Source organism: Anomaloglossus baeobatrachus, chromosome 4 (assembly GCF_048569485.1).
Source record: "Anomaloglossus baeobatrachus isolate aAnoBae1 chromosome 4, aAnoBae1.hap1, whole genome shotgun sequence".
NCBI classification, from domain to species: domain Eukaryota; kingdom Metazoa; phylum Chordata; class Amphibia; order Anura; family Aromobatidae; genus Anomaloglossus; species Anomaloglossus baeobatrachus.
The window spans coordinates 419010558-419033048 of NC_134356.1; the positions used below are offsets into that span (position 1 = coordinate 419010558).

A 22491-nucleotide genomic window follows, 5' to 3' on the forward strand; every position below is an offset into this window, starting at 1 on the left:
TATCAGATACCCGACAACACTAACCCAGTCAGTAATAAAAAGAAATAGACAACAGAAAAAGATTTTATTTGAAAAAACACTCCCCAAAAAACATTCCCTATTTCACCAATGTATTGAAAAGAAAAACACAAATCTGGGTCTGGCATAATACAATAAGGGGGTCCCACGATGATCCATACTCACTGTCTCAGTCAATGAAGAACAGAATGTTCTGGCTGGGAGTGCAGTGTAGTGACCTAAGATAACATCATTAGGTCAGGACAGGTCACCGCAGGGCATGACGAGCGCCGACTTCATGAGGTTAGCTCAGTTCATTACCTGTGGTGATGAAGTCCACTGAAATTGTGACGTCAGCGCTCGTCACTGACTTACATGGCACCGTGTTCTCATGCAAGGTATTGCGGGAGCTCGTGACATCACCGCTAGTCACAGTCTCTGGCCACCCGCGAGACTTGAGGTGACATCGCAGCGGGTGTGGAACTCAGTGACGAGCGCTGACGTCACAAGTTCAGCGGAGATCATCACCACAGGTAATGAACTTAGCTAACCTCATAATGGTAGCACTCGTCATCCCTGCAGCTGCTCACACTGCTTTGAGCCACAGTGGAGCTGGACAGGGTAGTGGGACATAGACTGCAGGGGCACCAATAGACGGAAGCCACACGGAAGTGTTTCCATGTGGCTTCCGGGGATTTTGAGGACCCACTTTTGAGGACCCACATGATCTGCATTTTGCGGAATAGAATAGGACATGTTCCATAATAATGGAATGGACATACAGGCATGGATGGCAAACGAAAGCATTTCCATGTGTCACCCCATCCTATACAAAACACATTGAAAAGATGGTCTTGTCAGTAGGTCTGCAAAAAAAAAGGAAATGACCAGGACAAACGGAACGGCCATCTGAATGAGCCCTAAACGCTGAAGATGAGAACTTCAGGTTGAAACTGAAAATTTAACTTTAATGAGCATAATCAGTTACCCCAAGCGAAGCCGCAGGTATTTTGCTAGTGTGTTAATACTCTCCACTCTGAGTCCTAGCATGGTATATTGATCAGGAGTCACAAGGCTTACGTTAGTCACTCACCAAACAGGAACAGTTCACACAAGGATTGCTCTGTGAAAGGAAGTAGTCTCCATTTCTATAAGATTCTCCTTCATATTCACATCCTGGAATCAACAGAGTGGCAAGTGAACATTAATGGATATTTTAGATATAATGATTGACACATATCTAGCAAAGGTTGTTTTGACTAATAACACAGCATTGTGATTGCACTGCACAAAAAAAGCGTAATTTCACATGTAAGTTGAAATTGGTTACTGAATTCTGCAATGCTAAGTTATCGCAATGCTTTTGTGCCAATTTATAAAGATGGCGAGTTGTGAGTTATGCAAACTATTTGCTACATCAGTATATGGATATAGGGCCCCTATACACACTAGACAAGTTGGCTGAACTTGCCAGATCAACAGTTTCGACCAATGGTTTAATGTGTATTTGGGCGCTGGCCGACTGATGGTCGGGAGAGATACTGATCGCACACGTCCATTTTCGGACTGCCGATCTCATTGATCTCCTGGTTATAAGATGCCAGCTGATTTGTTCTCCTTGACTTTCTAATAGAGAACACAGGAGTTCTCAGTCACGCAAGCGTTTCTTTGTATGAGAGTGTCGACTGAGATGGCTGCAGACTGAATATGCTTCAGCCGAAAGCCATCGAAAGTGTATGGCCTAAAGGGTGCTTTACACGAGACGAAGGATCGTGCGATGCATCGTTGGGGTCACGGTTTTCGTGACGCACATCCGGCATCATACACGACGTCGTCTCGTGTGAAACCTCTGAGCGACGCAGTATCGCTCACAAATCGTGAGTTCGTGAGTCATGTACTCGTCGCTCAGTTTCATAATATCGTTTATTTTTACTTGTGCCGGTTGTTCATCGTTCCCGTGGCAGCACACGTCGCTCCGTGTGACACCACGGGAGCGATGAACTCCGTTTACCTGCGTCCCACGGCTCCCACCGGCTATGTGGAAGGAAGGTGGTGGGCGGGATGTTTACATCCCGCTCATCTCCGCCCCTCCTCTTCTATTGGCCGGCGGCTGTGTGATGTCGCTGTGACGCCGAACATCCCACCCCATTCAGGAAGTGGACGTTCGCCGCCCACAGTGAGGTCGCTCAGCAGGTAAGTACGTGTGACGGGGGTTTCACGACTTTGTGCGACACGGGCAGCGATTTGCCCGTGACGCACAACTGACAGGGGGAGGGTACGATCGATTGTGAAATCGAACAAACGGTCGGCCCGTGTACAGCAGGCTTTCGTCTCACCTTGCTGGCAGGCAGCACAACATTGTCCAGGTGGGGTGTACTTCTTTATACAGGTCAGTTCTGGGCAGCGCTCCCTCATACACTGGACGGTTCCATTCTAGCAAAAGACATTTATATAAATTATATATTCCATTCTTAAAGCAGTTTCACCTACATGTGACTCATTTATACTAATTTTATCTATCATGGCAAAAAAATAAAAAAATATAACAAAGAAAACTAGAAGTAATGACTGCATTGTCTTATACGTGATTGTATTATTAATGTATTGACAATTTTAATTTCTTAGTAGCCTTTATATTCTTTCTACACATTAAGTCTCATGTTAATGTTCATAATGGAGTCTGTAGATTATTGTTCAACAGTAACAGTCTGTTTTTCTAATATATGTTTCTAAGTGCATCTCAGCTACTTCGCCCATATGTCTACGATTCTGTCCTGTTTGTCTTTTATCTGAATCCGTCTATCAGCCCTATTTAGCACAGTATACCGTACATCGGCCTATTTCTTTGTATATCTGTAACTGTATAGCTGTCCTATTCTCTTTCTGTGGGTGATTGTAGACGCTACAGTATGTCTCCTATTTCTTCCATTGTGCCTTTATAACAAGGAAAGCCATCAATAATGTTTAGACTTTTAAAAGTACCACTCTGGGGTATTTTTTTTAATATATTTTACGATCATACAGGTATTACTAATGCATGTTCCCTATGTGTAGTAGAACACTTACCAAAGGCTGTATTTTGCCATTGCCAGTGCCGCTCCGATCCTTTAAAGGGAACCTGTCATCAGATTTGGCCCCTATAAACTGTGGCCACCACCAGTGAGCTCTTGTATACAACATTCCAGAATACTGTATATAAGAGCCCAGGCCGCTTTGTAAAATGTAAAAAACATTTTTATTATACTCACCTAGGGGGTAGTCCGGTCCGATGGGTGTCGCTGCTCTTTGGTCCGGCGTCTCCTTTCGGCTGTGATCGCCGTCCTCATTCTTCTGAGACCCATGTGCATGACGGATTCCCTGGGCAACACACATCTTATGTCATCCACGCATTGCGGTGCTGCGCAGGCGCTCTTTGTTCTGCCCTACTCAGATCATAGTATTGTAGTGCGTATGTGCGGGTGATCTTTCACTTTTCCTCGTACCTGTGCATTACAGTACTTTGATCTGCCCTCAGCAGGGCAGATTACAGTGCGCCTGTGCAGGGTCGCAATGCCAGTGTGGATGATGTAGGACTTGTCATCCATACTGGGTTGGGTAGAAGGAGAATGGTGATCGCCACAAAGAGGAGGTGCCAGCCGGAGAGCAGCAACACCCATCGGACCAGATAGTTCCTTAGGGGAGTATTATAAAAGTGTTTTTTACATTATACAGAGCGGTATGCACTATTACATACAGTATTCTGGAATGCTGTATATAAGAGGTCACTGGTGGTGGCCACAGTTTATAGGGAAAAATTTGGTGACAGGTTCCCTCTAATGCACCATGTGACCAGAGTTGTGAATAGCCAGATTGCGCCAATGCTGGGCAGACTGGAAGTCACTTCTCAATGTACGTCTACCAGAATGAGAGAATAACAGTTGGTACTGATGTCCAGCCAGTTAGAGCTGCAGTCACAAGATTGTGTACAGTGACCAGAGCACCAGTGGAAACAGTAGAAGACGGTCACCGATAAGTATTTTACTACACTCAGGGAACATACATTACTGATACCTTCCCAGTGGTGAAATTAAAAAAAAAACTCCAAGGGGTACTATAAGCATATTAACGTTACAGTACATCATACTGTACCTGTTATAGAAGTTATAGACAGGCGCTATAAAATCATTGAATTGGTTTATTTAAAAGCTAGATTAATGGTTTAGTGACAGTTGGCATCATCATAGTAATTAATCAAAACTTTCTTCAACTCAACAAAAGAAATAAATAAATGTTCACTGGTTGTGTGCATTTGATCCACGCAATAACAAAACTCCACAAGTGTATAGGAAATCCAGCACCTGACTTTATAATTATCTGTCCAAACAGATGTTTCTTTATGGCTCACGCATTTCAAACCAGATGGTTATTACTCACAGAATGTAACATCCCTTAGCACATTGCATTTAAAAACATAATGCCCCTATCACAGTAAAGGAAACCTATAGCATATGTAATACTGGACTTCTAACAGAAGAACTATCATGTGACCTGAAATTGATTGAATGATGCTATAACCCTGTAGTTGCATTCCCACTACATTCTCTACACATGTAATAATATCAATGTAGTAATGACCATCACTCTCAGTAATGATATGTTGATCTTACAGTTTACCTTTAGTATTTATTCTCCATTTACATATAGCCAAAATTATGTGTCCATAAATTTTATAATATATTGTTATTATTATTTGAACAGCAATTTTATTTTACAAGCCCTATATTCTCTTCTTCTTATGGTCCAGGAGTTAAACACATCAAGTTTTAAACACATTTACAAAGATTGTATGCATGTATTTATTGTTACAAGATGCAATTTAATTGGGGACATCGCCATACAGGAGACCTCTTCAAGCATTTTCGTAAGTTATCACTGGAAGAGGATTGTTGCCGTAGTCTGTATAGTGAACCCACCTTACATCCAAGCTTTAATGAGCGTAAACCAATTGAAATTTCACAAGAGAATTGGCCAGAATTACAAAAACATGGATGTTTTCTTTCCGATGCAGGATGACCTCTGTGGTTTTGTAACTCAGCTCCATTCACTTCATTGGCAGTAACAAGCAAAACCCATATTGGCCCTATTTCTGAAAGAAAGCAGCTAGGCTTTCTAACCTTGTACAACTGCTTTAAAGGGGTTCTCTATTTTTTGAAAACCATTATCCTAAGTCATAACTTGTTTCAAAAACAAACAAGCAAACACATTGTGCTTTACTTTCCCTCCCCAGGTCCAGCACTCAGGCTCTACCACTATTCGCAGTGTCTGTTATCTCTGGCAGCCAGACAGTGAGGGACCTCAGCGGCTCTGACTATTTTGTGCCAACTAGGTGGAGCCACTGAGGTCACTGATTGGCTGCAGCGCTATCAATGTGGTGTCAGCGCTGGAGACAATAATAGACACAGTGATCGAGATTCAACCCTAGACAAAGGAAGGGAGAGAAAAGCAACAGGTTTTTGTTTTCTATTTAAACAATGTGTTTTTTTAACCCTAGAACGCATACCTGGGGCCTCGCAGGCCTGCTAGGTCATTTGTTTTCTATGGTAGATTGAATTGCTTGCGCGTTCTAGTGTTAAAAATCTATAACCCCTATAAAATATACTTTCCAACCTATGGGATTGTGGTGTGATTAGCAGCTTCTGTCTATGGAAATGTACACTGAAAGCCTGTTGTGGGAGGGGGCAGCTCTCTCAGCACTGCTACATGTTAAAAATATTATCTTTCACTGTGCCAGAACGGCTGCGGCCAGTAATCTAAGTAATACATCGTTAGATTCAGAATCTCTTTGCCTACATTATGCTGCTCTTAGATGAGGTAAAGAAAATGTGTCGCCCAGGGTTATGGGGTACTCTGTCTCGGGCAGTGCATAATTAGGGAATGTCACTTTGGTGGCCATTACCCGGTTTCGTGCCCTGGGTGCTTTTTGAAAAGCTCATATTTACAGGGAATTGTTGAATAAAGTTTATACGTGACACCACTTGCAGTGTTGCGGCTATTTGGATGGAGCTGTCACTGCACAATGTTCAGGCCCCAGAGGATAGATGTTGCAGGTGGGTGTTGATAGAAGGTAGGCCACAATGGGAGTTTGATGTAACTGGTTCTTTTTACTCACTGCAAGCTAGTAACTGGTCACCCGAGGCTGGCTGGTCTTAACTGCAGGTCCCCTTTGTTCTAGTGCCAGTTTAGTGACCTGGTGGCTTCTTTCCCCTGCACCTGTCTTTGGTTGGTGGGTTCCCGTGGCATAGTGCGGTTGGGGGTCCCCTCCTGGTTGTCTTCTTCAGCAGTCCGTATGACGGTAGCGTGAACCCTGTGGGGTTGGAGTCTCTGGTCCTGTCCCCGGTTCTCCCTTTGCTACTGAGTCCCGAACGTCAAGGTCAGTGAGGTCCTTGATGGTCCCCTCACTGTACAGATTTTATCAGGTCTGCCTAGAGCTTTTGCCTGACCTAGGATTCTGTACCCCGTTAGTGCATAGTTTTGGGAATACTCCACCGGCAACTAACCGCCTGGGCCCTCAGTTCACTGTTCACTCCGGTCAGTTCTTCTGCTCACTTTCACTTCCTCCAACCAACAACTGTGTCTCCTCCACTGTCTGACTCCTCACTGTCTGCACCTCACACCTGGTTGTCTAGTGGACTGGAGTGATTCCACCTCTAGGCGGCCATCCATTGGTCCGACCCTAGCCTTGTACCATTCTATGGGGGATGATTGGGATTATCTGGAGTGTTTGTGTGTTACCAGCATTGGTCTTCTGAGTCTCTAGGGGGTAGGCTCTGCATCCTGGTGGGGATGCAGTACCTTGTAGCTCCCTGATGGCTTCAGGGACACTTCAAAAACCTGATAACAAATTCCCTTTAAAGACAATATGTACAGTAAGAGTTATTAATATCCATCTTTAGTAAACTCATTTAAGTGACTATGTTTTATCATTAATTAAAATAAAATAAATTGGACCATAAGACCCTGGCATCATGCTTACCTTGCATGTACACGTAGTACATTGATCTGATTGGAACCTTTCTCCATTCCTCAGAATCTGCCCACGGTAATGGCAGTTAACACATTCTGGGCAACACTTTCCAGGTGGAGTGACAGGATGTTCACAATTTATGGTGTCACATATGTCAGCGGTGCACTTCACAGAACCTCCCTATTAGGAAATACAAACAAGACATGTATGAAACACATAAAATTGAAAATGAAATTGCAATCCGCTATATATTATACACTATATATGGAAATAACTTTGGGACACACCTCTTGAAGGATATCTGTCATCAGGTTTTTGACAACTAATCTGACAGCAGCATAATATAGAGACAGAAAAGCCCTGATTTCAGCGGTTTGTCATTTATTGAGCTGCTTGCTGTAGTTTTGAAAACATCACTGTTTTATTCAAAGTAGATTAAAGGGTACTTTACACGCTGCGACATCGCTAGCGATCTCATTAGCGATGTAACACGCCAGATCGCACATGAGACTGGCGCTTAAAAATGACCTATGTGCGATCTCGGCAGATCACATGTGCGATCTGGCGTGTTACATCGCTAACGAGATCGCTAGCAATGTCGCAGCGTGTAAAGCAGCCTTAACACTAGATGAATAGTAAACCTACTGACATGTAGTTCCCAATATTCATGATCTCTGTGTAACCACAGCCCCACCTCTGATTGGCAGATTTCTGTATATGTACAGAAATCTGCCAATCAGCAGTGTGGGCGGAGTTATACAGAGCTCAGCATTCAGAGAACTAGAAGATCATTAGCGGAGAAAACAGTGATTTTATAAAAACTACACCAAGCCAGTAAGATACACATGGACAAATTGTTGGAATCAAGGTCTCTGTCCCTACATTATGCTCCTCTCAGATGGGGCAGAAAAAAAACCCTGGAGATAGATCTCCTTTAATTAAGGCACAGAACACAATGTAAAGATCTGGCTGGAACAGCATAAAGCTCCGCCATTGGACTCTGAAGCGGTGGAAATGTGATCTATTGAGTAACGAATCACGCTTCTCTATCTGGTCATCACATTACTTTGGGTTTGGTGAACACCAGGAAAATGTTACCTGCCTGACTTCATTGTGCCAAATGTAAAGTAAAGAAGGATATCGCGATATGGTTGTTTTTAGGGATTGATCTAATCCTCTTAGTTCAAGTAAAGAAAAATCATTATACTTCAACATACAAGATATTTTACACAAATGTATTCTTTAAAACTTGCTCCAGTTGAGTCCCACCCAGCCAACTCACACGGTGGAACCCACCTGGAGCAACCACTACTTATAAGGCTATGTGAGCACGGTACGTTTTTCAGGTGCGTTTTTGATCTTAAAACTGCATGAATTTGCTTCCCCAACAAAGTCTATGAGTTTTCATTTTTGCTGTCCGTACAGTGCTTTTTTTTTTAGCTGCGTTTTTGAGCTGACAAAAAAACCATGTCAATTCTTTTGTACGTTTCTCTGCATTTTTTCACCCGTGCAATGCATTTGAAAAAACGCAGCAAAAGGCAGGAACAAAAACACAGCAAAATGCAGCCAAAAACACACCGAAGCGTGGTAAAAACGCATGCGTTTTTTAACCGGTGCATTTTTGCCGCGGGTGCATTTTTATGTGTTTTTTGCAGCCAAAAACGCAGAAAAACGCAACGTCAAAAAAACACAGCATGCGCACTAATTGTATCAGGGTGCACTGCACACTAATACAGTTAAATTGTGCACTAAAACAGGGGGGAGACTTATCTCCTTACACTACCACTCTCCATTCTGTAGTCCCCATGTCTCTTTAGGCCTGTGGCCTCCAGAATGGCAGAAGTACAAACAGGTTATCAGAGTGGCGTGAGGACGTCACCGCGTCGCTCTGCCTGCACTGGGACATATACTGTGCCCCGGGATCCAGAGTTAGGCCCTGTGCGCACACTGAATTTTTACCCGCGTTTTGCTGCAGAAATTTCTTGAGAAATGTTTGTAACCTTTCTGCAGACATTTCCCACCAAAATCTATGGGGAAAAAAAATAGCTGTGCGCACACTGCGTTTTATTCTCAAGAACATTCTTTCTGCAGAATTTTCTTGAGAAAATGTCTTGAGAAAATGTGCATGTCACCTCTTTTCCGCAGGTACCTGCGGTATTTCACTCCATTCACTGTAAAGACGGGCAGTGAGCCCCACAGGGGTGAACGGACCCCATGATGATCGGGAGGGTGCAGGGTAGGAAGGGGTTAAGTGGTTTAGTTGAGACAGGGTGATATATGGGGTCATAGGATTGGTGGAAAAGAGCTGTAGGGGGGATTGAAGGAGAGCAGGAAAGGGGTGGGGGCGTTGTAGGAGGTATAAGAGAGGTGGTGACCAGGTTACCTCCCTTTTGTCGCCGGAAATTTTGTGTCCCCAGGTCGTGCGTGCTGCCCTGCTGCTATGTCCGACCTCAATGAGCTGCTGGAGATGGTGCGTGGGGTCTCTGAGGTCCTAGGTGTGGATGCGCTGCGGCAGCAGCTGGCAGCTGGCGGCGGTCTGCGGTGCTGGAGCGGTTCTGCCTGCTGCTCCTGCGCCCGGGCCGCTGCTACGTGCTCGGCGGGCGCGACCGCCGGAGCGCTACTACCCCAGCTGGAGGGGAAGAGTGAGATCCAGGAGCCCCTGCGGGGACCCTCCGGAGCAGCGGAGCCCTGCAACTTACCATGTGGAGCTGCCGGCCGCCGGGAGGAATCCTCGTCGGAGATCCCGCGGGTCGGGGGTGGGCAGAGCTTCGGCGAGGCCTACTTCCGGTCTGCGGCCTGCACAGCCCCAGACCGGAGCAGCGGTAACGGCAGCCCCCAGTGAAGTGCCGGCCGGGGGTAGAGCCCGGAGTCCAAGACCAACAGAGGAGACTCCCTGCAGGCTGCAGGGGAGAGCTACAGGACGGAGGGCAGGTGCGGATGGGAGCGGCGACTGGAGGAGATCGGAGGAGGGGTACGGTGGCCTGCAGGCACGGATGAGGTCAACAATTACGGTCCCCCTCAGCGAGGATCGGGCTGGGGGGTGTTCCCAGCGAGGGTCAAGTTCAGGACGGCCTTCCTGCAGTCGGCAGGGAGGGAGCCCACTGAGATCGGAGGGAGAAGCGGCGGCGCAGCAGTCGGACTTGAGAACGGCGAGGAGGGACGGCGGCAGGGCGCCACGTCGCGCAAAACGGAAAAGGTCTAGCAAGAGTCGCCCGGAGGAGCAGGGTGCGGTGACTGTGGGGGTTGACGGCCGCCAGGTGCGGGCTGTCCCCTCGCTGGTCCCCCCTAAGGACTTCGGCAGCACGTCAGACTCCGGCGAGGAAGAAGGGTCGATGGCAGCGGCAGGTCGGACGGAGCGGCAGCAGGAAGATCGTGGTACGGCTGTTCCGACTTCGGTTCAACGGCAGCCTGGTGAGCGGACGACAGAAATGTTTAATGCTGTGGGTAGTGCTGGCGGGGGCGGGGGTTCCTGCGCGGGGAGTGTTTCGCAGGGGGCGGGTGCGGTCGGACAGTCAGGTTTACCGGGCCCGGAGTTTTGGGGGCAGCTTTTGGGGGTGTTGCAGGGGTTGTCTGCGGAGCGGGTAAGTCGGAGCGGGCCTGGGGCTCCGGTGGGGGCGTGGGTGGGCCCTTCGGAGGTGGTGCAGACAGGGGCGCCGGTGCGCGAGGTTGCGTTGCGGGACCCTACCCCGGCGGTAGGTGCAGAACAGGCGGTCGGTGGGGCGGCTGAAGTGGGTGCGAGTAAGGAGGCGGAAAAGGAAAAAGAAAAGGAGGATGAGGTTGTGCGGTTGGACAATAGGGCGCGGAGTGAAATTTACGTGTGTTTTGAAAGTCCGTTAGGGGTCCATTTGAGAAAGGAGGTGAGGGAAAAGATATGGAAAGGGGAGTATGTGGAAATTTTTTCCCTGCTTCCCTTGGAGAAGTTTAATTTGGATAAAGTGAAGCTCAGTGATTCAAAAAAGGAGAAAGAGGACGAAGAAAAACGAAGGTATAGGTTGATCCCAAGGACGTTTACTAACTGGCTACAGGCCTTTGCGATCTTAGCCAGCGTGATCGGGGAGAAGGAGCCGGAGCATTGTTCCGCCCTATTTGGCTATATGGACGCGATAGGGGAGGCGTATAGAGGGTATAGAGGTCTAGGGTGGTTGAGGTACGACGAGCAGTTCCGGCAACGGAAGGCTCTGCGGCCTGGGGTCCATTGGGATCACAAGGATATTTCCTTGTCGATGCGGTTAATAACGGCTCCGGCTCAGTCCTTTCGAGGGGGTGCCGGGAGCCCGGGTGCGAGCGGCGGGTCCCCGGCTGGGCAGAAAAAAGGGGCTTGTTGGCAGTATAATGAGGGACAGTGTAAGTTTGGGGCCTCATGTCGGTTCAAACATGAGTGTTCCGGATGTGGAGGTACCCACTCCTGGGCCAGGTGCTTCAAAAAAGGTAAAGGAAAGGCGCGGGGGAGGGGACTGGAAAGAGGGAGGACGCCAGTGAGGGTAGAGGCGATGCTTCCCTATTTAAATAGATACCCGGATGTTCGGGCGGCAGAGTTGTTGGCAAGTGGTTTTACGGAGGGTTTTCAGATTCCGTTTGAATCTGAGGCGCCAGTGTTTCACCCGGGGAATTTGAGGTCCGCAAAAGAAAATCCGGAGGTGGTGAAGGAAAAGCTGCAAAAGGAGGTGGAGTTGGGGAGGATGGCGGGCCCATTCCAGGACCCGCCATTCTCCAATTTAAGGATTTCCCCCCTTGGGGTGGTAGCTAAGAAGGAGCCAAACAAATTTCGGCTCATTCATCATTTATCTTATCCGGCGGGATTGTCGGTGAATGATGGGATATCACCAGAGTTGTCGGCGGTATGTTATGTATCGTTCGATAGGGCCTTGGAGTTGGTCAGGGTTGAAGGGCGGGGGGCTCTGATGGCAAAGGCGGATGTGGAAGCAGCTTTTCGTTTACTCCCGGTGCATCCAGAGAGCCTTCATCTCTTAGGGTGTATGTGGGATGGTGATTACTATGTGGATCGTTGCCTGCCGATGGGTTGTTCCATTTCGTGTGCTTATTTTGAGGCATTCAGTACTTTTTTGGAATGGGTAGTCAAGGAGGTGGCAGGAGTTCATTCAGTGATTCACTATTTGGATGATTTCTTTTGCGTGGGTCCGGCGGGCTCTTCGGTTTGCTCCTTGTTGTTATTCACGTTAGAGCGGATCGCGGGGAGCCTTGGCATTCCCTTGGCGAAAGAAAAAATGGAAGGGCCGGTGACGGCCCTGTGTTTCTTAGGTATCGAAATTGATACACTGGCGATGGAATGCCGGTTGCCGGAGGGGAAGCTTTTGGATTTGAAGGCGTCGGTGCGGTTTTTGTCTCGGGCTAAGAAGGTGCGGTTGCGGGAGTTGCAGTCAGTGCTCGGAAAATGGAATTTCGCTTGTCGCATTATGCCGATGGGGCGGATATTTAATAGGAGACTGGCGAGCGCAACCGCGGGGGTGAAAGCGCCGAATCACTTTGTCAGAGTGACTAAGGTGATGAAAGGGGATTTGTTGGTTTGGGAGGATTTTTTGGACCGGTATAACGGTCTGACCCTTTGGATGAGCAGGGCATTGTCCAATAGCCAGTTGGAATTTTTTACTGATGCAGCTGGCGCGACAGGTTTTGGAGCAATTTTTCAGACGCACTGGTGTGTGGGAAAGTGGCCGCAGCTTTGGGTGGAAAAAGGTTTGGTAAAGAATTTGGCGCTGCTAGAACTGTTTCCCATTATTGTGGCGGTGGAGTTGTGGGGCCCCGCTTTTTCCGGAAGAAGGGTTTGCATGCATTGTGACAACATGGCGGTGGTGCATTGCATCAATGCGCTGTCGGCAAAATCTCCACCGGTTGTGGGGTATTTAAGGCACCTGGTGTTGCGCTGCTTGGAGTTAAACATTTGCGTGGTTGCTCGGCATGTGCCCGGAGTTCAAAACGAGGTAGCTGACGCGCTATCATGGTTTCAGTTTTGCAGGTTCAGGAGGCTGGTGCCGGGAGCGGACGTGGATGGAGAACCCTGCCCGGAATGGCTGTGGGGCCTGGCATCGGTATAGCATTTGAAGGAATTAGGAGATCGGTGACCGAAGCTACTTGGTGCAGATACCAGGCGGTTTGGGAGGAATGGGCAGAGTTGGAAAGTGGGGACTTAATGGAGCCGAGTTACAGGGGCCGAGTGTTGGGGGTCCTGACGTTAATTAGTGGGGATTTTTCGGCAGGTCGGTCCATTTCGGTGATTGGTTACAAGTTGGCGGCGTTGGCCTTCTTGTTTCAGATGCAAGGGGTTAGGGATGCGACTAAGGATTTTCTGGTGCGGCAGGCAATGAAGGGTTTTCGTAAAGGGGCTCAGTCGCGTGACATGAGGCGGCCGGTGTCATTGCCATTGTTGGTTCGTTTAGTGGGGTGTTTAAGGGAGTTGTGTTCGTCCCCTTATGAGCGGGTGTTGTTTTCGGTAGCTTTTGTATTGGCGTTTTTTGGGGCCTTTCGCATTGGTGAATTGGTCAGCCTGACTAAGCAAGCGATAGGTGGTTTGCTGATGGAGGATGTAATGCTGGTGGAGGACAGGGTGGAATGTCGGCTTCGTTTTTCAAAGACGGATCAGAGGGGCCGGGGGCGCTTAGTAGTGTTGTTTGCATTACCGGGGCACCAGTTATGCCCGGTGGTACAGGTTTCAGAGTTTTTAAGGGTGCGCGGTGGTTACCCCGGCGTTTTCCTTAGGCATATGGACGGATCTGCTTTATCGCGTTACCAATTCATTGCGGTGCTGAAGACGGCTTTAGCACGGGTGGGGGAGGAGCCAAGTGAGTACGGGTCTCACTCCTTACGGATTGGGGCGGCGACGGAAGCCGCTAGGTGGGGTTTGAGTGAGAATTGTATCCGACGGATTGGGAGGTGGGAATCTTCCAGGTTTCGCTTGTACATTAGGCCTCACTTGGTCAGGTGAGGGTTCGTGGGGTGGGGGATTCCTTGTTTGCGTTTTTGATTTTGGTATGCGATATTTTCTTGTTCTGTTGCTGGTTTTTTTCGTGGTCTTTATATTTTGTAGGTCCATGCCTTGTGTGGATCCTCGGGCACTCCTATGTGTATTGGGGAGCGCTGCGGGCGGACGTTCGTCGCGACGGTCGGCAGCTTGGAGTTGCGGTGACGGAAGCCCGAGTAAAGTGGCTTGGAATTCGGGGCATGACCTGGGGTAGAGTGCGCCCCGAGGTGGCTTATTATAGCCGTATGGATCGTGACCCGGATGTGTTAATTTTACATGTGGGAGGGAATGATTTGGGAGTGAGGTCGGCGAGGGAATTAAAAAGGGACATAAAGCTGGACCTGTTACATTTGTGGAGGGCGTTCCCGGGCATTGTTATTGTATGGTCGGATATCATAGCTCGGACGCAGTGGCGTTTTGGTAGGTCGGTGGACCGTATTAATAGGGCTCGGAGCAAGCTGAACCGGGCAATTGGCATGTTTGTGGCGCGGAATGGTGGTTTGGTGGTGCGGCATAGAGAACTGGAGGAGTCCACAGAACAGAATCTAAGGAGAGACGGGGTCCATCTGACAGATGTGGGCTTAGATTTGTGGATGTTGGGTTTGAGGGATGGTCTGGAGCAAGCGCTAGGGGTGTGGAGGGCCCGGGCCAAGTAAGGGTGTCACTTGGCCGGTCTGTGGCGGGGTGATAGGTCCGTCAGAGAGGTTGGGAGTACCGACAGTCGGTTTGTTGGTACGAAGTCGCTCAAGGGGAGTGGCTTCGGATTGGATGGGAACTTGTGGGCAGAGGTCCCGCAGGTTCTGGGTAGGGGTAACTAACGATGGAACGTTGTTACCCCTCACCTTGGGCCGGGTGGTCACGGCCGAGGTGGTCCTCTGGGCCGGTTGGAGGTTACGGCCGGGGGGGGTTAGGAATGATGGTTGGCCTCTCGGACGGATCTATCAGTGGTTTGGTTATAAGGGTATATATGTATAAGGTTATGTTTAACAATTGGGTGGCATGTTGAGCCACGAGTTTGGTATACATATATACGGTTAAATAAAGCTGTGGCCATCCCTGCAATAAAGTCGTGGTTATCGTCTTTATTTAAGTAAATATGGAACGGGAAAAGGGGGAGTTTTGGCATTATAACCTGCTTATCCCTTATAGATGCGTCATGTAATTGCGAAATACCGCGGGTATACCGCAGGTAGCAAATGATGTGCGGTATACACTCGGTATAGCCGCGGTTTACCTGCGGTAATGTTCATCACTGCCTGTGGTTTGCAGGGAAGTGATGTCATTATGACAAGAAGAGGAAGCGAAGCAGAGTAAACACACAGAGATCACAGACACAGACATAGAACACACACATATCACACTCACACACAGACATATAGAGTACACATAGAAATCAAACGTACATAAAAACAAAAAACGCCAGCTCCGCTGTATTTTTACCGTCCAGCTGAGGTAAACACACAACGGCGGCCCAGTATTCTCAGGCTGGGGAGGGTGAGGGCCAGAGTTAATGTTCCCCCCTCCCGCAGCTGAGAATATCAGCCTGCAGCTTCCCCGGGACTGTCGCATCCATTATGCGGCAGTCTCGGAGTGTCCCCGACTCTTCCAGATTGCCATGATGCGGTGGCAATCAGGGTAATAATGAGTTAAATGGCAGCGCATCGCTGCCACTAAGTCCAGGCTTAAACATGGCAGCGTCTATGAGACAGCTTTTATAATTAACCCGTAAGTAAAGTGAATAAACACACCGAGAAATTCTTTATTTTAAATAAAAGACAAAAAAGCCCCTCTTTCACCATTTTTTTTAATCCCTCAAACACACAGCTCCGGCATAATCCTCCGAAGTCCCACAACGCTTGCACCCAGCCGCGACTGACACTGTACAGAATGCAGCCTCGTAACGAGCCTGCAGAGGTAATTACAGGTCATTTCCCACGGCCGGTAATGTGAACACACTTCCGCTCGGGAGAAATGCAGCGTGTCGATTGTTGATTGATCTGTCCTCTATCTATCTATCCCTCTATCTATTCTTCTATCTATCTATCTATTCTTCTAGCTGTCTATGTATCTATTTATCTATCTATCTACTATATATCTCAGAAGGAAATGCCTTTTTTTTTCCAATGTGCTTTATTGCATTGAATGCATTAAAACACATGTACCAACCCGCGGCAAAACCGCGGTAATAGGTGCATTATTACCGCGGTTTTTGCCGCGGGTGCGGTATTCTGCCACAGGGTGCGGATTTTTCTTAAGAAAAATCCATTTTCTAGTGCGCACATAGCCTTAGGTGAGTAGTGAGTACATGGTGTTTATTTCTTTTATTTTATGAGTCAGTTCTTTCAGGTGAAGGTGAGGATATTAGACTATTTGGTGGGGACCATCATACTGTGTGGAGCTCCTGTGAGGGTATCCTACTTTGTATGAGGGGCTGGATGGCATTATCCTGTATATAAGGGGGCTGTGGGGCCATCATACTGTTTGCGAGGGAGCTGTGATGGCATTATAATGTGTGTGTCAAGCTATGAAGGATCATATGGTGTGGTGTGGATGTTGGGGAAATCATACTCAAGGGGATCTGTAGGTGCATTATGTGTGTGAGGAGCTGTAAGAGATCATACTGTGTGGAGGTGTGTGGCTGCCATCAAACTGTTTGTGGGGGCCATTATCCTGTGTGTGGGACTGTGAAGATCATAAAATGGCATAGGTGGCTGTGGGAGCCATCATACTGTGTGGAGAATTGTAGAAGCCATTATACTGTATGTGGATTTCTGTGGGGGCCATAATACTGTAACTTGTTGGGTATTTGCAGAGGGCATTAATATTTTTAGGGTAAATTTTATCACCTAAAAGGCACAGAGGGGGGAAATTTACTTTGTAAGAAGCACCATGATGGACATTATTATGCGGGGCACTAAGAAAAACACTGTCACCATGGCACACATCAGGTCCAGTAATAAGGGCAAATACGACACCGTAGTTTCAGGATTTGGTAACACTAGGATGAGGAGTTTGAGTAGACTGTGAATAGGTATTGGAAATGTGAGACGTCAAATGGGTTTTTCTTGTACATTCTACAGATAACTCGTGGTTGGAGTATTTGTCATGTTAATCTGGGCCAGACGAAGAAGAAGTTAGAAGTAAAATAACTCCATCAGAATGAATGTCACCTATAAGTCACTATCTAAAACTCTACTGTAACCTTTTATTATGTTCTGCAGAACTGGTATCTACCACTGTATTGTCATTGAATATCAGTAATATTGGTCCTGGTTTTTGTAAAGTAATTTTTTTTCTTCACTTACAACATGGTTATCTGCTGAGAATCCCCTATGCCTACTATGTTTAGGGTGCATCACTTAATTTTAAAACAAGGTTGTTTGGTTTAGAGGCCAACTAAGGGGCACTTTGCACACTACGACATGGCAGGTGCAATGTCGGTGGGGTCAAATTGAAAGTGACGCACTTCCGGCGTCGCAGTCGATATCGTAGTGTGTAAATCCTTTATGATACGATTAACGAGCGCAAAAGCGTCGTAATCGTATCATTGGTGTAGCCTCAGTCATTTCCATGAATTTGGAAATACCGATGTTACGATGTTGTTCCTCATTCCTGCGGCAGCACACATGGCTGTGTATGAAGCCGCAGGAGCGAGGAACATCTCCTACCTGCATCCTGCGGCTCACGCAAGATATGCGGAAGGAAGGAGGTGGGCGGGATGTTTACGTCCCGCTCATCTCCGCCCCTCCGCTTCTATTGGCCGCCTGCCGTGTGACGTCGCTGTGACGCCGCACGACCCGACCCTTAATAAGGAGGCAGTTCGCCGGCCAGAGCGACGTCGCAGGGCAGGTGAGTGCATGTGAAGCTGCCGTAGCGATAGTGTTCGCTACGGCAGCTATCACCATGATATCGCTGCTGCGACGGGGGCGGGGACTATCGCGCTTGGTATCGCAGCATCGGCTTGCGATGTCGTAGTGTGCAAAGTACCCCTAAGAGGTGTTTTGCATCCCTTGCCTTGTGGTAAACCCCTGGATACACCTCTCTCGCAACCCCATCAAACATATTTAGGATGAACTAAAATGGAGAGTAGGAACTAGGGCCTTTCGTCCAACATCAGTGTCTAAAAGCACAAATACACGTTTGGATGAATGGTAAAAAAAATTTCACAGACACTCTAAAACGTTTTGTAGAAAGCCTTTCTAAAAGAGTGTAAGCTGATTTAGCAGTAAAGTGAAGACCAACTTTGTATTAGAATTGGAGGTCATAAAAGTTTCTAAATTGGATGTTCCAATACTTTTGTCTCTAAATGTATCTTAGGGGCCTTTCCAGTGGAAAAAGTTTCCATTTTCAAATAAAGGCCCCGTCACATGCAGAGATAAATCTTTGGCAGATCTGTGGTTGCAGTGAAATCATGGACATATTGTTCCATTTGTACACAGCCACAAACCTGGCACTGATTGTCCACAATTTCACTGCAACCACAGATCTGCCGCAGATTTATCTCTGTGTGTGACAGGGCCTTTAGACTGGCTGTCAACACACATATCTGTAAGTTACATTCATACTAAATGGTAAAATATATACTGTAGTTTAACAAAGATTCCTTTATTATAAATGTTACCTGACATGTGCAGGTTATACATGAATCTTTCTTCCACATTTCTCCATCCAGATGACCATCAGAACAGCCTGAGGTGAAGAAACATAAAAGTTTGACAAATGTCATATATCCAGTTTTACTCAAAAACTGACTCCACAGCAATTTTGGATTTACCCTAAAAAATTGATCTGTTTGTATGCACACTAGTGTGGAAAGATGAATGACAAGTTTTATTTACTGAAATCTTTGGAATATTCAGAAAATTACCTTTTGTTTGATCAGGATTTTGTGCTATATGTATTTTTTTTCTCAATTTTTTGTATTTTTGTTATATCATAACTAGTGATGGGCGAATTCAGACTGTAAAATTCGGGATCCATGCACCAACTGCAAACATGGAGTTCTCAGGGAACTCCATGTAACTATACAGATTCGGCCATCCAGATAATTTAAAGGAAGGAGAAAGAATATAGGGAACAAAGCAGGATCGTAAGGCTACATGCGCACGCTGCATCTTTTTGTGTTCACAAACTGCTGCCAAAACTGCACGTTGTCAAAGAGACCCTGGAAATGACACACAAAATGCTTGTAATTGTAGGTGTGTTTTTGCTGTGTTTTCGCTGCATTTTTGCTGCGTTTTTCACAACATGCGTTTTTGCTGCGTTTTTGTGACAAATGTTGACAAAAACACGGGAAGAATGAACATGCTGCATTTTTTTTTGTCCCAAACTTTTGACAAATAAAACGCTGACAAACTGCAATGTGCGCATAGCAAATCTGACTTCTCATAGACTTTGCTGGGAAGTCAAATGTCAGAGAGTTCTAACAACAAAACTGCAGCAAAAAATGCAGCATGCGCATGTAGCCTTATTATACTTACAGAGTCTCCTGCATGGCTGTAACACTAGTTCTGGAATCACTCATTACCCTCATATATATTCACTGCTTCCCCCACCCATAGGCAGTCTCGGTATTCCTGATTGGTTGCATTCAGACCACGCCCACACCCACCCTGCGTGACATTGTGCATGATTGCTTGGAATCACACATGCTGTCTGTGTCTCTAGCGGTGTAAACATAACTAAATAAAAAATTGGCATAGGGTCACCCCATATTATAATACCTAGTACAGATAAAGCATATGGCTACAGGCTGCAGCCCCCAACCATGTGCTTATCTTAGCTGTGTATCAAAAGAAGAGAGACCCCATGCAGGTTTTTTTTTTAGATTATTAAAATAAATAATTTTAAAAAATGGTGTGCAATCCCCCCCAAAAATGCACCTAAATGTCACTAAAAACTGCGCCATCATTACAAGTGGTTTTTTTTTTTTACATTTCCATGCACTTTTGGACAAGGTACAGTTTTGTGAGTGCATCTATGATTAGGATCTAGAAAAGTCCCAGTGGACAGTGTGAAAACTGCAAGATTTCTATTTTTTATTTTTAATAGATATGGTGCTATGTAAAAAAAAACAAAACATTACCAACAAATTAAAAATAACACACACAAAACGTGATTTAATTAATAGGTTATTTTCTGATAATAGTTTTCCTGTAACTCTGAAGTTAATATCACCCACCTCTTACACAGCGAGGACAACATTCTCCAGGTGGTGTCACTTGATGAGTACACGTTAATGGTGGGCAAGTCTTTTGGCTGCATGTGACTTCTCCATTCTAAAACAAAAAAACATTCCATTACGTACTTTTTGAAAATAGACAAAATAGATCTAAGTGTAATACTCTGCATATGGAAAGAGTTTAACACTGGCCATTACAAGCAATGTTATGATCTCTACCCAAACCTGCCACAATGTTTATATTCACTGGCAGTAAGCTAAATCTTGAAAAGAGTGACAAAACTCAAAGATGTCAGAAAGTTGTTTAACCTTTCCTTTATTCAGACATTGCAGTAAAGAAGCACAAACTGAAACCAAAGGTGCATTGCTTTGAACTCCGTTTGTATCAGTATATTCAATGGCTCTGACATTTTTTCAGCGATGAAAACAGAACCTTGAGTCAGCAGCTAAAAGCACCACTCCAGCTCTTTTTTTTTTAATTTTCTGCTGGAGGGGTGCTTTAAATCTAAGTTCTCTGCACAAAAGGGTGCTTTACCCACTGCGATATCGCTAGCGATCTCATTAGCGATGTGACACGCCAGATCACAGATGCGATCTGCCGAGATCGCACATAGGGCAATTTTATAGCACTGGCCACGATGTCGCAGCGTGTAAAGCACCCTTTAGTCTTATACATACCCGATGTCATCTTCACCTGCTATTGCCGATGCTCCTGTAAATCTCCAGCAGTTTGTGACCTGCAGGATTTCTCCAGTGTTTCATAGTGGGAGCCGGAGGTCACGCTTCAATGCAAGTCTATGAGATTATGTTCTAGGTCACATACGGTACAGACCAAAAGTTTGGACACACCTTCTCATTCAAAAAGTTTTCTTTATTTTCATGACTCTGAAAATTGCAGATTCACATTGAAGGCATCCAAACATGTGGAATGAAATACTTAACAAAAAAGTGTGAGACAACTGAAAATATGTCTTATATTCTAGGTTCTTCAAAGTAGCCACCTTTTGCTTTGATTACTGCTTTGCACACTCTTGGCATTCTCTTGATGAGCTTCAAGAGGTAGTCACCGGAAATGGTCTTCCAACAGTCTTGAAGGAGTTCCCAGAGATGCTTAGCACTTGTTGGCACTTTTGCCTTCACTCTGCGGTCCAGCTCACCCCAAACCATCTCGATTGGGTTCAGGACTGGTGACTGTGGAGGCCAGGTCATCTGGCGTAGCACCCCATTACTCTCCTTCTTAATCAAATAGCCCTTATACAGCCTGGAGGTGTGTTTGGGGTCATTGTCCTGTTGAAAAATAAATGATGGTCCAACTAAACGCAAACCGGATGGAATAGCATGCCACTGCAAGATGATGTGGTAGCCATGCTGGTTCAGTATGCCTTCAATTTTGAATAAATCTCCAACAGTGTCACCAGCAAAGCACCCCCACACCATCACACCTCCTCCTCCATGCTTCACGGTGGGAACCAGGCATGTAGAGTCCATCTGTTCACCTTTTCTGCGTCGCACAAAGACACGGTGGTTGGATCCAAAGATCTCAAATTTGGACTCATCAGACCAAAGCACAGATTTCCACTGGTTTAATGTCCATTCCTTGTGTTCTTTAGCCCAAACAAGTCTCTTCTGCTTGTTGCCTGTCCTTAGCAGTGGTTTCCTAGCAGCTATTTTACCATGAAGGCCTGCTGCACAAAGTCTCCTCTTAACAGTTGTTCTAGAGATGTGTCTGCTGCTAGAACTCTGTGTGGCATTGACCTGGTCTCTAATCTGAGCTGCTGTTAACCTGCGATTTCTGAGGCTGGTGACTCGGATAAACTTATCCTCCGCAGCAGAGGTGACTCTTGGTCTTCCTTTCCTGGGGTGGACCTCATGTGAGCCAGTTTCTTTGTAGCGTTTGATGGTTTTTGCCGCTGCACTTGGGGACACTTTCAAAGTTTTCCCAATTTTTGAGTCTGACTGACCTTCATTTTTTAACCCCTTAACGACCGCCGATACGCCTTTTAAAGGCGACAAATTAGGGTACTTCTTCCGATCCGCCGCTTTTTAACGGCGGTCGGAAAAAAGGGTCTAGCGCCCCCCAGAGTCAGAAAATTTCCGGGGTCTCAGCTGCCGGGGGTAGCTGAGACCCTGGAGATCATGATTCTGGCCGTTTTCTCCGGTCCCCGCTCACCTGATGACCGGTATACACCGTATACCGATGATCAGGTTACAGTAAATGACCGCGCCGGTAAAAAAATCATTTATCTCCCATCTGGCATAAACAAACATGTCAGATGGGAGATAAATCTCATCCCCCAGTCCTCTCCGGTCCCCCAGTGTCGCCAAAGTGTCCCC

The 22491-nt window shown here is 46.6% G+C and overlaps 1 protein-coding gene across 1 annotated transcript in view; it reads right to left on the reverse strand.

Moving 5' to 3' along the window:
- KCP (kielin cysteine rich BMP regulator) overlaps positions 1-22491 on the reverse strand; it is a 338287-nt gene that overhangs the window by 164757 nt on the left and 151039 nt on the right. Inside the window, exons 7-11 of the mRNA XM_075345388.1 lie at positions 20158-20254; positions 18598-18665; positions 7010-7180; positions 2334-2430; positions 1091-1173 (exon numbers count right to left, since the gene is read on the reverse strand). Coding sequence (XP_075201503.1) covers positions 1091-1173; positions 2334-2430; positions 7010-7180; positions 18598-18665; positions 20158-20254 — 516 coding nt within the window. The remainder of the gene's footprint in view (positions 1-1090; positions 1174-2333; positions 2431-7009; positions 7181-18597; positions 18666-20157; positions 20255-22491) is intronic.